Raw genomic sequence first — 15,726 nt, 5'->3', positions numbered from 1 at the left:
ATTTTGAGAAAAATCGAGTTAAAGATTTTTAAGGTTCATAAACAAAATCACCGCATCCATATCTTAAAATCACTGGTAAAACTAATATATTTGGCATTATATATCTATGTGATTTGAATTGTGTGATTTGGTTGTATTGTTATAACTGTCTTTATAAACTAACGATAAATATTAAAACCATCATTCTTACATCTCACCGGATTTTGATGAAGCACGGAATGACCCCAAATAATCTGTTTCCTAAGTCCGACAGCATGGGACGACTCACCTCTCAAATCCTTAAGGGGGCCGAGCGTTATTCATCTTCTCTTATCGGATCGTCTTTCTCCTGCAGGTTTTTGGTGAGCTTCATGGTGGACGCCCGGGGCGGTTCCATGCGAGGAAGTCGGCACAACGGCATGCGGATCATCATCCCGCCACGCAAGTGTACGGCACCCACGCGCATCACGTGTCGTTTAGTCAAGCGACACAAGTTGGCGTCACTGCCGCCCATGGTGGAGGGAGAGGGTCTGGCGAGCAGACTGGTGGAAGTGGGCCCAGCCGGGGCTCAGTTTCTGGGGTAGGTTCTGTCCTCCCATCCTTGTTTATTCTTGACGACTTGTGCTTTTCCTGATCATTTCCATGAAAACCATCTGTGTGTGACGGTAAACTGTTTCAGTAGTGAGACAAAGTGGCTTTGTCCCATAATGCCATGCAGACCCCGATGCCTACAGCACTTGAATTTTAACCCTTCATTTAGTACAGTTTTCTTACGATGGCATCCTGCAGGTCACTTTAAAAATCTTTTGTGAGGCTGAAGAGCTGTGAATTTTAAAGGTCTAGTGGTGAGATTATGAATTGCAACCAGCCCCTCAGTCCACAGCTCAACCATCCTTTTCGAGATGCATAGAGAAGCTACGGTAGCCGCTACAGGACAAACACGTCATCGTCTGAGACAACGTAGTGACAAATGCGCTCTGTAGAGTTGTTTGTCTGTTGGGGTACTGTAGAAACATGGCCACGCGAAATGGTGACTTTCATGTGAGCGCCCCAGGGGTGTATGTAGACAAAACAGCTCATTCTAAGGTAGTACAACAATACAGTTCATTATGTAAGGTCTTTATACATCATTGATAATATAGTTATGTAGATTATATATATATTGTATTTCTGACAAGAGATTTATCTAAAATTTACACAGTGCACCTTTAATTTTAACTCTTGAGGTTTGCTGAAAGATCTTCACCATGTTAGTAATAAAGGAATTATATGACAGCAATCAGAGAAGGCAGTTCAAAATTCAAATTAGATAAGTGAAGCTCTGAGATAGTGTCCTATCCCACAGAAATCTTAAAATCTTCCTCCTTTTTGTTCCTCTGAATGCTGCATGGATATAATTCAGTAAACTGCATCTCCCCCGAAACCGCCCCTCTCTTAGCGAGGGCGAGAGCTACGTTACCCCAATCTTGCAGCTCGGCCCACGAGGAACAAAATTTACGGGGTAGGAGTGTATGTGCTTAAAGAAGTCATTGCACTTCTTGTCGAATTTGAATGATGCCGTGGCTGATTTCCTTTTCTTCATCTCTACATCTCTTTCTTTGGGCTTTCAGTGAGCGTGTAGATCACTGAAAGTCAATCATATCCGCTGTATGGGCTGGTTATCCTGTGCTTGGTGAGCATGTCTGTCTGCAGCCATGGCTGTTTTTATGCTATAATAGAGAGATCCTGTATGATTTTTAGTTATAGAGAAGGTATCAATGTTTTTAGAGGACAGGGTCCCTCTTACGTTACTCTTGCAATCTATATTGTATTTATTTTACACCATTTAGCATCTAATGTGTCTGGATAGTTTAAATCAGAGTTACAGTGATTTGAAGTGTGGGGACTTCAGACATGAACGATTTTTTTGTGGTACCTTCTCTGTCTGTTAAATATTTTCTTCCATCATTTCATGATTCTAATGTCATTTCATACATTGTGTTTGTGATTTTATTATGCTAAACATTATCTGGTTTTGAAAGCCCAAATGTTGTACTTTAAATTCTCATTATCAGAATAGTAGTTTCTATTTACTGCCAAGGTGTAATTTTTTTATTAATTTCATTGAAACATTCTGTATCAATCAGAATGTCAAAAAAAGTCCCATTAAAATAGCAAAATACACTTAGTTTTATATAGCAAGAACTCTGCCAAAGGGCTAAGAAAAATTTTTATTTATATAAGAATAGATTCTCTATTCATGCTTTTATACAAAAAAATCTTTAAATATATTTACATTTTATGCATATTTTTGGATTCAGGAACAATGTGTTTAAAAAGTTTTGTTTATTAAAAGTTTAGGACATTTTATTGATGTTTTTTGATATCCCCATTCAAAAGAATGTCAGGTTGTACAACTGATCATTGCCTGTTTGCCAGATAAGTTTTAATGCACTCCCTGTGTCATGCTGTTTGTTTGTTTATTTGAAAGTGGCATTTAAAATTATAATCCTGAAAATAGTTTGAAAGTGTAAATCAACATATAAACATAAAATTAAGCTTTGAGAACTATATATTAAGGAACAATAATTTTTTAAAAGTATAATAACAATTATAGACAACCTTACCTTGCATTTATTAAAACAAAATAGCTTATGACGGTAATTCATACCTTTGCACCCACTGACTTTCTGGTTGCACCACCTGACCTCTGCAATTAATTTACATTTAACAATTCTACTTGGATGCTGGTATAGACCATTTCAAAGATGTAAACAACACTGGTCCAGAAACACTTCCTGTTTCAGTTTGTGACTGTTTTTTTTAAATTTCACATATATCATCATCTTTAAGATGTTTGTTTAACTTTTTGATTCAGTTCTATATGTTCTGTTGGTTGTATTTGATCCTAACATTTATCTAGTGTTCAAAAACTGAAACAGGAAGTGCTTCTGGACCAGTGTTGTTTTCATCTTTTGAAATGGTCTTTAAGCTTTTGCCTGAAATTTATAAATATACTTTTGAAATACAATTAAAATGTGTTTGATAAAATAGCATTTTTTCTAGTTTTACACTGGTTGTACCATCTGACACAGAAAGTGTATTGGTCTAGCCATTGCATTAAAGTAGTACGTTTTAGAAAAACAAGACAAAGATAAATTAAGAATAGGATTTTTTGCAGTCCATCTTTATTTTGCATTTAACTTGGTTTGAAACTTTTGGATTTAATTTTTAAAGCATGAAGCAGTGACGCTTGGTAAAAGAGAAAGTGTTGTACTAAACTATCACATTGTTTAAGTAACATCTCTGCATTTGTCCCCTTGAGTTCAGCAGTCTTGGGTCTTCAGTATCTCAATGCATTTGCCAAGTGCCCCTCTTTTGCCCCAAAGTAACATGAATGTGTTTTATCATCTCATCAGCATCTCCTGCCGATCTGTGTTTATTATTGTGAATCTTGCCAGTCTTAAAGGCCTGTGGTGTGTCTTACAGCCCTGTGATTGTTGAGATCCCTCATTTCGGATCCATGAGGGGGGATGAGCGCGAGCTCATCATGCTGAGGAGTGAGAATGGAGAGACCTGGAAGGAGCATCATTATGATTGCAAGACTCAAGACCTCCATGAGCTCCTCAATGGCATGGATGAAGGTAAAAGTTCGACTTAGCAATCACCCAGCAACGCCCTAGCAACCGCCTAGCAAATCCTTTGCAATCTAACACTTGTTGTATACATCATTGTGGTGTTTTTGACAGAGCTGGACAGTTCAGCAGATCTGGAGAAGAAGCGTATCTGCAGGATTATTACCAAAGATTTTCCACAATACTTTGCGGTGGTGTCACGGATCAAACAGGAGACCAATCAGATGGGTCCAGAGGGAGGGCTTCTGTCCAGTAAGACTGTAAATCTGGTCCAGGCCTCTTTCCCCGAGGGTGCGCTTACCAAAAAGATCAGAGTTGGATTGCAGGTACTTCATATCTCCATATCTTTCAACTGTAGATTATAGGTTTGTTTATTAAGCAACGTGGTTTAATGTTGAATCCTTTTAGTTGTTTATTGAGCCTTATTGATATTTTAGACCACTTTGTTAACAATCACTAGTTTGTTTGGTGATGCTAATAGGGGAGAACCGGGACAATTTCTCCAAACCCTGACAACATTTGCATTCCAAACTATGACATTATCTTACCCACGCAACCCCTGACAGAGCTGACAAATATCGCGTTATTTCCTCATCGTTTTGCACGTGTAGGTCCAGAAAACTGTTTTCAACCATAATAAGTAAATTCCTAAAGTGGTATTTTAACCTTATAATGCGTTGTGCTTCTCGTTTCATTCGTTACAGTACTGATCAATCTACAGGTTATTTAGTGATGTAACACATCCTGAAGTTTGCCTTCTCAAAATTTTTCTGAGACTTTCGTCCCTGCTCTCCCTAACACCGTTTACACACTTCACCTTTGATGAAGTAAGTTGAACTAATTGTAACTGAAAATTATTATGGAATTTTTTCCAAAGGCTCAGCCTGTGCCAACTGAAGCTGTGAAGAATATTATAGGGAATCGTGCAACCTTCAGCCCCATCGTGACGGTTGAGCCTCGCAGGAGAAAGTTTCACAAGCCCATCACCATGACCATCCCTGTACCTCCTCTATCTGGAGAGGGTGTGCTCAATGGATACAAAGGAGATACAACACCTAGTCTTCGTCTCCTCTGCAGTATAACCGGTAAGATTGGCTGATTATACACCGGCTTTCTGGTGTATAATAATAAAAACGTATAAATCGAGTTATTTGTACTTGACGCAGGTGGCACATCACCGGCTCAATGGGAGGACATCACTGGTACAACACCACTCACATTCATGAATGACTGCGTGTCCTTCACCACAAACGTTTCCGCCAGGTACCGAAAAAAGACTTTTCTTGTAAAGTCGTTCTCTCACCTGCTCTATATCCATTTTTAGAGTGCACATGATGAGCTTTGTCTTGTCTCCAGGTTTTGGCTGGCAGACTGCCATCAGATACCAGAGACTGTGGGTTTGGCCACTCAGCTCTACAGAGAGCTCATCTGCGTGCCCTACATGGCCAAGTTTGTGGTGTTTGCCAAAATGAACGACCCGGTGGAGTCCAGCCTGCGTTGCTTCTGTATGACGGATGATAAAGTGGACAAAACTCTGGAGCAGCAGGAGAACTTTGAGGAGGTGGCCAGAAGCAAAGACATTGAGGTACATTATATTTTTATTACTGTATATTTTAAAAATGTATGCTACTAATTTTTCCTATTTGAGAAAGTGTAAGCCGCCTGTTCAAAATATTTGATTTAGTTAATAAAATGTAAAGTCCTGTGGCAATTTGTTTTTTACCTGACTGGACCTGAATGTAAACAATACCGATGTGTGCGGTAAGCAGTCCTCACGCCCTAGTCAGACAGAAAGAAAGAAACCCTGTTGGCCTTGCATCCAATTTGGCACGCTGCTCTGTTTATTTTACTTTATTATCTGACGGACAACGACACCACGGTAACGGCTTAAATATGCATTTAAATTCTCAACGAAAATTAACCTACCGCCAGCCACACAATGTCGCAAGCGCTCTTTCAAACAGACGAGGGGTTGATAAAAGGACACACGCGAGATAGTCAGAGTCTTCTCGGGTCCTTTCCGAAAAAAATATTCATTTTAAGTAACCTGAGACCCGATGCCGCTAATATTATAACCGATCCGTGTCTTTAAGGCACACGTGAAACTTTTGGAACAAAACCCGCTCAGGTCGCACCTCAGGTTTTCAGATCTACAGTAAGTGGACTCGTGAAGACCTCTAACTGGAGCTGCTGAGCATGGCCCCGCCCCCAACACAGTTGCGAGCATCTATTCAGGTTGAAGCGGTAATTAAAAGTTGAGCAAGACGGCACATTTTCATGAGTGGGTGTGGTTTCAACGCCTCCAGCGGACACGCTTCCAGCTTTTTAGAGCAGATAATTCTGCCTGTTTTCAAGATTTTAAAATTTGGCAGGGTGGTTAACAACAAATTTTTGTTGAGGTGTGACTGAGAACACATTTAATATCAGATTTCACACGGACATTAAGGTTGCATGTCAATGTTTTATATAAACATTTTCCCCTGGCTGTTTAAAGGTACTAGAAGGAAAACCCATTCATGTGGACTGCTACGGCAATTTGGTACCACTGACCAAATCTGGACAGCAGCTGGTTTTTAACTTCTACGCATTCAAGGAAAACAGACTGCCATTCTGTGTGAAGGTACATGCTCTGCAGTGGATACATCAAGAAAATTTTCAGTATAACAAATACTAATAATATGAAATAAATACATTTAAAGGTGCCCTAGAATGTAAAACTGTATTTACTTACATACTTTCTGTACATGGTAATGACATATCATGAGCCTCAAACAAGATTGTTTCCTCCTTCCGTGTAAACCTTGTGCATGCAAAAGACCGCTGGAAAACAGACCAATCTCAACGTAACACGACAGAAACATTACAATCGAGCTGTGCGCCCCCAACATTAAATGACACATTAAATTAATTACAATGTTGTTACAATGCTAAAAACAAAGTTGTGACTGCTGAGTTAGCACTATATGCTAGCATTTAGATTGAAGTTCTACTATTGACAAACTTACCACTCAGAAACAGCCATTTCCAATCTCAGAATAATTGTTTATATCTCAAAATCTGTATCAGGCTCAAACATAAGGTATGTTTACACACAGAGCTACTGAAATGAGCCGCTCTGAGAAACAGCCAATCAGAGCAGAGCTCAACATTATTATTCATGATGACTCTTTCAAATAAGGTAACAATAGACCATCTCATTCTAAAAGCAAATCCTAGGGTAGTAAATGGAAAAAATTTTCCACATACATTCTATGTAGAAATGGACTGCATTTATATAGCGCTTTTAACAGACCTATGGCCATCCAAAGCGCTTTACAATTTTGCCTCACATTCACCCATTCACTCCCACATTCATACACCGACGGCGGTGTCAGCCATGCAAGGCGCCAGCCAGCTCGTCGGGAGCGGCTGGGGTTAGGTGTCTTGCTCAAGGACACCTCGACACTTGGTCCGGTGGAGCCGGGGATTGAACCACCAACCTTCCGGTTTGTAGACAACCTACATGAACCACTAGGCCACTGTCGCGCCCTAGATATCAAAATACAATGTAACATATTATTTCAATGCATTCTTTGGCACCTTTAACATTTTCATAATAAAGTAATGAATATCTTTATATCTAAATACATTCTTTTTTTATCAAAATTCCAATGCATTATAGGAATGAGAATATTTTTAGTGTTACAGTAAAATGTACTTTTTTAAATTGAATGATCTGAGCCATTATCCTCTTTGTTTTATGATGTCTGCTTTGTGTTAATGTCTGAAACTGAGATTCATCACAAGCATTCCAGCGTACACTGTGTGTAACCTAAGCAAATAACATTGTCCTCTGTAGGTTCGGGACAGCAGCCAGGAGCCGTGTGGTCGCCTGTCCTTCCTGAGAGAGGTCAAAACTTCTAAGGGTCTCGTTCAGACCCCTATCTGTAATTTGAACATCACACTGCCAGGACTCAAAAAGGTAAGACATTGAACTGTGGTCATCTGTGTCATATCATGCCACCCTCATACTCAGGAAAGATAGAGCAGTGTTGTAGGCACTAAGGGTTAAATTTGGCTCAGACTGCCTGAGTGTGTCTTTTATCTGTTTAAAGCTTCTGTCAGGTTGATGTTGTGGTTGTGATCGACCCAAATCACATGTTTGATTTGGATCCTGCTTTGGCCAAAGGTGCACAAGCTTCTGTGGTTGCTGCTCTGTGCTTTTTTGTCTTTTTTTCACCCCTTTACGTTTGTCGCTGTGGCTTTGCGGTAACTTGATCTCAGTATGCTTTCAATCGCATTTTTCACATCCTGATGTTTCTTTCCCCTGCTCTACATTATGTTATCCCCTCTGTTTCTGCAATGCATCTTGGGAACCGAAAGGATGCGGATTCGGATCCAGAAGAAGAGGTAATGGTGCTGTCCCCTCATTTTCATGTGATGTGCTAGTTGCTTTTGCTTTGGGTTACTTTCTCTATGATTTAGACGGCTTGGTCCCAGCAGTGTACTGTACATTCAATGCACTCTAAATGTACTGCATGTGCTGCAATATTCTGCAGGCTTATTCATCCGTACTCCAGGTGTTGTTGCCTAGACTGTTGAGATTTGATTAGATCACGTAAAAGCGGTCCAACGTCATTTTAATTATGAAACACAAGCTAAACAAATCATTGTGCAGAAATGTAATGTTTACAATTTACATTTTCTTGTGTTTCGTAAATATGACCCATTATTTGTTTGTTTTGTAACAACATACTTTAGATCGGCACTCATGAGCACATTGACGATCATAGTTATTTTTCCTCTTTCATAATCTTAATAATGAACGGAAATCACAGAATTTCCTTAAAATTTTCGACTCTATAGTCTGACCGATCTCAGTATTTTAAATACAACTTATTATAATTTCATAGCAATTTTGAAAAACGGTCACATTAGATACCAACCGTAAAATAATTGTTTATAAGATACACAATTAAAACATAATTAAATAATATCTTTTTTGAAAAGCTGTTATTATGTCATTGTTAGAAAGCCGACCTGTTAATGGAGGAACTGATTGGAGGATTTGTTGTTGTTGTTGTTACAGAATGAAAAACCAGAGCGACGTCATACCTTTGCATCTCTAGCCTTACGTAAGCGCTACAGCTATCTGACCGAGCCTGGAACGAGTGAGTGTTATGTTTTCACTAATATTTGAACTGATTAAAGCTAACATGTTTCATACTGTGACTCACATAAACTATGATATAAACATGATTGATTTATCTGCACATTCTTATCATACATGAAACCGAGTTCACATGCTTGTTTATTGGTTTTGTTTGCATGTCAGACATTGGTATTTTATTTGGTGTGCTGTGCTTGCATCGTGCTTGTGATATTATTATTTGATCTGTTCATCCCCCCACTGACAAGAATAATCATATATTGCAACATATTTACCATTTCACTTATGAGTTTGACTGACGTATTAATGTGAAAACTGCAGTATGGCATCAAAATAAAAACCATTCTCGTTTTCTTTGATACCAGTCTTGCTCCTTTTGGCTTTGTGATTGTGCAGAATTTTTTCTTGGTTTATTTTTGATGGAAATGCATGAAGAGCCACAGGTAGATTCTTTCTGGGGCTGTCACAGTTTGCACTGAATTGCCTGTCACCGAGGTTAATCAGACCTGCATGAAGCACAGAAATACTGTGAACTTTAAACTGTAGCAGTTTAGGCTGCGTTTGTCGTAATATATTTTGCTGTAGTAGAGGAACAAGGATGGGGTTTTTGTTTGTTTGTTTGTTTTGGAGACTTCTGTTTTGTCAAAATACCTGATTTGGGCAAAAACCTGTTTTGGACCAAACAGATAAAAGGCACTGTAGCAACTGAGGTTAGTCAGTCACAGGAGAATTTAGCACATCGAAAGTCAAAAGTGAAACTGTAATCCTGTGCATTTGTCTTGCCATTTTATGTTTTGTCATCCTTTTGCGTGTGTGCTTTGTTGGCCTTTCAGTTTTGTTTTGTGAACCCTTTGTGAACCATGGGTCTCCGTGGATTATCTTTATTTTGGCACCATCCTCATCTTCAGTTCCATTTCACGTCATAAACTGCTGTTCTACCTCCTTGTAAGACAATCCAAGCCACTGACCAATTTTTTCCTTCTGGTCTCTCTGTTTTTTCACCTTTTTGTTGAATTTCTGTTGGATTTCATTTGTGTGTTTAAAGAAACAGTTGAACGAAGCACAACAAGAACACTGCCTGCTGGTTACACTCACAAACCTGTCTTTTCAACAAGATCTTACCAGGCATGGTCGTCTGCTCCTATTACCGTCCCTGGGCAAACAAAATGTGGACTGGGTTCCCTCTCCAGTTCACCTACCGTCACGCCATCTGCTTCGCCATTAAAATCTGTGTGGTCCATTACGTCTACTTCTCCAATCAAGTCTACTTTGGGACCTTCAAATGCTTCCCCTACAAAGTCAGTTAGCGATATAGCATCACCCATTAGAACATACAGGTCTATGTCATCTTCCATCAAGACTGTGGTTCCGCAATCCCAGAACCAAGTTCCAATTTCGTCCGGTGTCCTGTCTTCTCCGGGTAAAACTGGAACAGATCCTGTGTCCATTAAGGGGCTTGCTGCGTCACTTTCCTCAAGAGCTTACTTAAATTCATCATCTGCATCATTGCTAGAGAGAACTTATACTACAGTTACCCAGTCAGATTCTGTAAAGTCATCCCCAAATACATACGCATCTTTATCATTTAAATCAGCCCAGACCCCCACAAGTACAGCAGTGTGCTCAACCGCTCGTAATCTATCGAGCTTTATGTCTATTAAACCTACCACAGACACACCCAGGGAAACGATTCTGTCATCTCTTTCGTCAGAAACCGCCCTGTTGAACGGATCCATTTCACCAGTAAAATATTCCTCATCCTCCACTGCATCTTCCCGTCTGTTTTCAGGAGGGACTAATAGTTTGCAGGAGCGAATACAAGCCACAACACAAGCAGCTACAGCCAGTGTCGGTGCAGCATTCACTGAGGCTGAGAAAACACTTGCTGGTTCTATATCAAACTATAGCACTCTCAGATCTTCACCTTTTAGATCCAATTTGTCAAGTTCTGTTTATGAATCTCTTAGATCACCAGCCACCACCACCACATCAATATCATCCACTTCCATGACCGTGCCAGTATTTTCTCTGGTCAGCGTACTCCCTGAAGCCCAGAACAAGAAGGTAGCAGACAATATAGCAATCACACCTCAGACACACACTCAAGCACAGTCCTCTACATCTAGACAGAAACCCTCAAAGCCATCACTGTTCATTTCCCCCGCAGCCCTAAGAGAAGCTACGGCACCCACACTGACATCCAATCAAGAGATTCTTAAAGACGTAGCAGAAATGAAGGAAGATTTGATAAGAATGACTGCAATCTTACAAACTGACCCCACTTCAACTGCAGCTAAAAGCTTCCAGTCACGTGTTTCTAAAGAGCCTAAGATTGAGGATGAGGAAACTTTCAGTTTGGTGGAGAAAGTTAAAGAGGACCTTGTCAAAGTAAGTGAAATTCTCACAAAGGACGTCCTGAATGAGACCAAAAGCTCAAGTAAAGACAGAGCCTCGGAGGATGAATGGGAAGAGTTCTCCAAAGATGAAATTGAGGAGGCACGGCAAAGTGCCATTCGAACTCTGACAACATTTGAATCAGCCCTTCCTAATGGACAACAGTCAGTGACACAAAATGATCTTGATTTTGCTAAAGTGGTCGATTATTTAGTGAATGATCTAGGTGCTAGTTCCATCTCCAAAATAGCTGATGTAAAAAGTAGATACGATGAAATTAAAAAGGAAGGAGAGGAAAAACAAAAGCGCGCCATAAAACCAGAGCACAAGCTCAAAATGCCCCCCACAGGTATGCGAACATCTCCCTCGGAGAAAGACCTGAGTAAATTAGCTGACACCTATAGTGGTACCGATGCTATCCTGGAATCCCCTGATGACTTTTCCCATGAACAAGACAAGAGTCCACTCTCAGATAGTGGCTTCGAAACCAGAAGCGAAAAGACCCCATCAGCACCTCAAAGTGCAGAGAGCACCGGACCAAAACCCCCCTTCACAGATGTGCCTATTCCCCCTGTTGTAACAGAAACCAGAACCGAAGTTGTTCACGTAATCAGAAGCTATGAACATCCTGAAGAGCCCTGTGAACCACTAATGGACGAGGGAGCAGCTTTAAAGCCTCCTGCATGTCCTGAACCTGAGGCGACAGTTAGCTCAATGAAAGATAAAGTTAAGGCCTTGCAAATTAAAAAGGTCAACTCTGAAGAGCTAGCATGTGTCAAAGAAGAAACCCATATTACCACGACAACTCGAATGGTCTACCACAAACCTGGCTTGGAAAGGAGTGAAGAACCAACAATGTCCGTCCGAGACCTAATGAAAGCTTTTCAGTCCGGAAGAGACCCTTCCAAAGAACTAGCTGGTTTATTTGAGCACAAAGCTGGCCAAGACTCCATTAAAGGAGATGAATTGTCCCCGCGCTTTCTAGAAAAAGACAAAAAACCCAAAGTTGAACGAATAATTGAGGTACACATAGAAAAGGGCAGCACATCTGACCCAACTGAAGTCATAATCAGAGAGACTAAAAAGCATCCAGAGTTTATATGTAGAAGTGACCGAGGTCTTAAGGAGATTGTTGATAAGGTTGAGGGTGATTATGAGGCTCTTCAGGATGAGGATGAGCTTATTGCTGAAGAATCACTGCCTTCATTTTTAGACACATCCAGAGTGAATACCCCTGTCTCTCAAGATGAAGAGAGTCGTCCCAGTTCTGCACAGCTCATTGCTGATGAATCATACAAAGCTTTAAAGCTTCTGAGCCAGCATTCTATTGAGTATCATGACGATGAGCTCTCAGAGCTCAGAGGCGAGTCATACAGGTTTGCAGAGAAAATGTTGCTCTCAGAAAAATTTGACATATCACATTCTGACACAGAGGACTCAGCTGCAGACCAGGCACATAGCATAACCACTGAGGTGCAAGGGACAGAAGGTTTTTATGGAGAAAGAGTAGCTGGCCCCAGAAAGGAGACCAAGTACAGGTCAGCAAGGGATTCGTCAGACAAATTAGGTAAATTTCCCCCACAAGATGAGCAGTATGACAAAGTTACAGTATTACATTACACCACAGAACCCGGTAGCCCCAAGCATGCTGTCTGGATGCGTTTTACTCAAGATAGACAGGACAGGAATAGAGAGAAACTCATTTATGAAGACAGAGTAGATCGAACTATTAAAGAGGCAGAGGAGAAACTAAGCGAAGTCTCACAGTTTTTCAGAGACAAGACAGAAAAACTTAATGATGAGCTGCAGTCCCCTGAGAAAAAGAAACCACCCAAACTTTCACAGGAGACGAGGTCAGGGCCTAGCTCTGTGTGTAGCAGCCCTGAGAAAAAACAAAAGAGTCCAGAATGGGACAAAGGCAGGCAAAAGCTCTTTGGCAGTACAAACGAAAGGAAAAGCTCAAGTCTGCCAAACAGTCCCGAGAGACAAATGTTGTCACGCTTCAGTGAGGACAAATCAAAACAGGACGATGCTCCTCAGCAGTCAAAGACAGGTATTTCAGGCCCTCCTGTCCCAGTAAAGACTTCTAAAGTAAGCTCATTTCGACAAAAATTTGAAACAGAAGCACAGAAACAGGATGAAAATGTGCCTACAGCAAATTTGAAACAACAGGGCAAAAAATTACCAGAAAGTAAATTACCTATATATCAGTTTTCTGCTGGTTCAAAAGCTTCAAAGGCTGAATTTGCCAATGAAGAACAGATGCCTTATAGAAAATCAGTAGAAACCGAGAGTAGCAAAGCTCAAGAATGGTTGTCTCAAAAGCAGCCAGGTGAAAAATCATCTGAAATCTTCACCAAATCAGATACCATTACGACCAGACCCTCTGTAATGGAACATAAGAGCGAGAAAAAGGTTGCGAGAACCCAAGAGAGCCCTACTAAAGTTCAGTCTCATGGCCTAAAAGATGGATCTATAATCAATAATGTAACAGATCATGACAAAGAGCAGCAAGGTTTTAAAAGTGATGCTAAAAATGAGATCAGTAAAATAGGTGTTTCCTTACCTAAAGATAATATCAGTAGGAACGACTCTGAAATAAAGACCTTTAAGAAAAAGATTGAATCTCATATTCCAGTTAGAACATTATCTGGTTTAAATAAAGTGAATCAAGACACATTACCTAAACAATCTGAAAAGAGCCAATCACACATACCTACCTTGACCAAACCGAGGATTCAGGGCCGTGTAGAGTTACAGAGAGAGGAAGCTGTGACAAAGAAGTCTCAAGAGATCTCTGCAGAAGGTATATCAACAAGCGGTTTACATGACACTAGCTCAGTGGAAAAAATATCAACGGTTACAACAAGAGAAAGTTTCAAAGGGTTGAAAACTTTACCAGTCTATGTAAGCATGCAAGTTGGAAGACAGTCTGAGAAAGATACAGCTGGAGCAATTAATAGTACGGTCAAAAAGATGGTTAGCTCAGAAGCTAGAACGATTTACGCAGTTAAACAGAAACAGCCCACATCTCCTCAAGGCAGTCCTGATGATGACACTTTAGAGCAGTTCTCTTTTATTGATAGCTCTGGCAAAAGTCCAATGACTCCAGATACCCCAAGCTCTGAAGAGGTCAGCTATGATCTCACCTCAAGAACCCCTGACTCTTTTATTGCATTTGTGCCAGGTATTGCTAGCCCAATAGCAGAGGTTTCAGAGGAGTCAGATAATAGTGAGCAAGGCAAACATTTTTCTTTGAGAGAACCAGAGAAAACAGCCAATGGAAAACATGAAACTGGCAATGTGACAAAAGACAAACGAGTCGCGTATATTGAGTTTCCTCCTCCACCTCCATTGGATTCTGATTCGTCACAGACTGAGAAAAAGGGGTCGACTCCGTCCTCAGAGGCTGAGACTGAGATGATAGAAGTAAATCTCCAGGAGCGGCATGATAAACGTCGACTTGCTGAACCCATTATAAGAATCCAGCCACCATCTCCTGTGCCCCCAGGAGCTAATGACAGCGATTCAGATGAGGAAGAATCAATCTTTAAACCAGTTCCAGTAGTAAAGAAATTTACCTTTAAGGTTGATGAGGAAAAAATTGAAAAGGAAAGCAAATTAAAAGAACATGACAAAAATGGAAACCATAAAGAACCAGAGGGAAATGATAATGGAAAAGCAAATGATAATGATTATGAACCAAATGGTAATGATCAGTCCATCACAGATTGCTCTATAGCGACAACTGCAGAGTTCTCGCATGACACAGACGCTACAGAGATCGACTCTCTGGATGGATATGAACTTCAAGATGAGGATGACGGTCTAACTGAACATGTTAATAAATCATTTGGTTTTCCCAATGACAACAGAATAGATATTTGGTCGTCAGATAATATGACTAGGCCAAGTGACCGCTGCCAAAGCAAACTTGAAGTCATTGAAGAAGAATCACCAGCTGAGGAGTGCAGAAAGACCAAAGAGAACATTGATCCCTCAAACAAAAGAAATGGAAAAGACAGTGACAAACAGTCTGATCAGGGTTTGTCGGATACGTACTTCAGCTACAAGCTAGATGAGGAGTTTAATACTCCATTCAAAACTGTTGCAACAAAGGGCTTTGATCCTTGGTCAACCAAAGGAGGGGAAGATGAAGTTGTGGATGCTAGAATTAAAGACGATGAGCCTAAGCCCTTTGGGTTAGTGGTAGATGACAAGTCTACAGCGACAACCCCTGACACGACTCCTGCGAGAACCCCGACTGACGAAAGCACACCAACTAGCGAGCCCAACCCTTTCCCGTTCCACGAAGGGAAGATGTTTGAGATGACCCGCAGTGGTGCGATTGACATGAGCAAACGGGATTTTGTTGAAGAGAGGCTTCAGTTTTTTCAGATTGGTGAGCATACATTGGGAGGGAGGATAGGGGATGGGGTCAGAAAATCAAATGTAGTCACCTCAAATCCACAGATAGTAGAAAGAGCACAGGTTTTTAAGCTGGAGGACAACACAGTTATACCATACAATATAATTCAGATATGCACTCAACTCCCAGACCAATCTCACGACATGGAGCCTCCGCCATAT

At 40.6% G+C, this 15,726-nt stretch overlaps 1 protein-coding gene across 3 annotated transcripts in view; it reads left to right on the top strand.

The window, feature by feature from the left end:
- Window positions 1–15,726, top strand: part of ank3b (ankyrin 3b) — a 123,486-nt gene that overhangs the window by 91,705 nt on the left and 16,055 nt on the right. For all 3 annotated transcript variants that reach the window (XM_065242789.2, XM_065242788.2, XM_065242790.2), the window contains exons 28-38: window positions 335–559; window positions 3,448–3,602; window positions 3,708–3,919; window positions 4,471–4,678; window positions 4,760–4,856; window positions 4,950–5,178; window positions 6,088–6,213; window positions 7,432–7,554; window positions 7,956–7,982; window positions 8,662–8,743; window positions 9,788–15,538. In XM_065242789.2, coding sequence (XP_065098861.1) covers window positions 335–559; window positions 3,448–3,602; window positions 3,708–3,919; window positions 4,471–4,678; window positions 4,760–4,856; window positions 4,950–5,178; window positions 6,088–6,213; window positions 7,432–7,554; window positions 7,956–7,982; window positions 8,662–8,743; window positions 9,788–15,538 — 7,235 coding nt within the window. The remainder of the gene's footprint in view (window positions 1–334; window positions 560–3,447; window positions 3,603–3,707; window positions 3,920–4,470; window positions 4,679–4,759; window positions 4,857–4,949; window positions 5,179–6,087; window positions 6,214–7,431; window positions 7,555–7,955; window positions 7,983–8,661; window positions 8,744–9,787; window positions 15,539–15,726) is intronic.

The sequence above is a fragment of the Paramisgurnus dabryanus genome, chromosome 1 (assembly GCF_030506205.2).
Source record: "Paramisgurnus dabryanus chromosome 1, PD_genome_1.1, whole genome shotgun sequence".
NCBI classification, from domain to species: domain Eukaryota; kingdom Metazoa; phylum Chordata; class Actinopteri; order Cypriniformes; family Cobitidae; genus Paramisgurnus; species Paramisgurnus dabryanus.
This window is presented reverse-complemented; position numbering and strand designations above follow the sequence as displayed.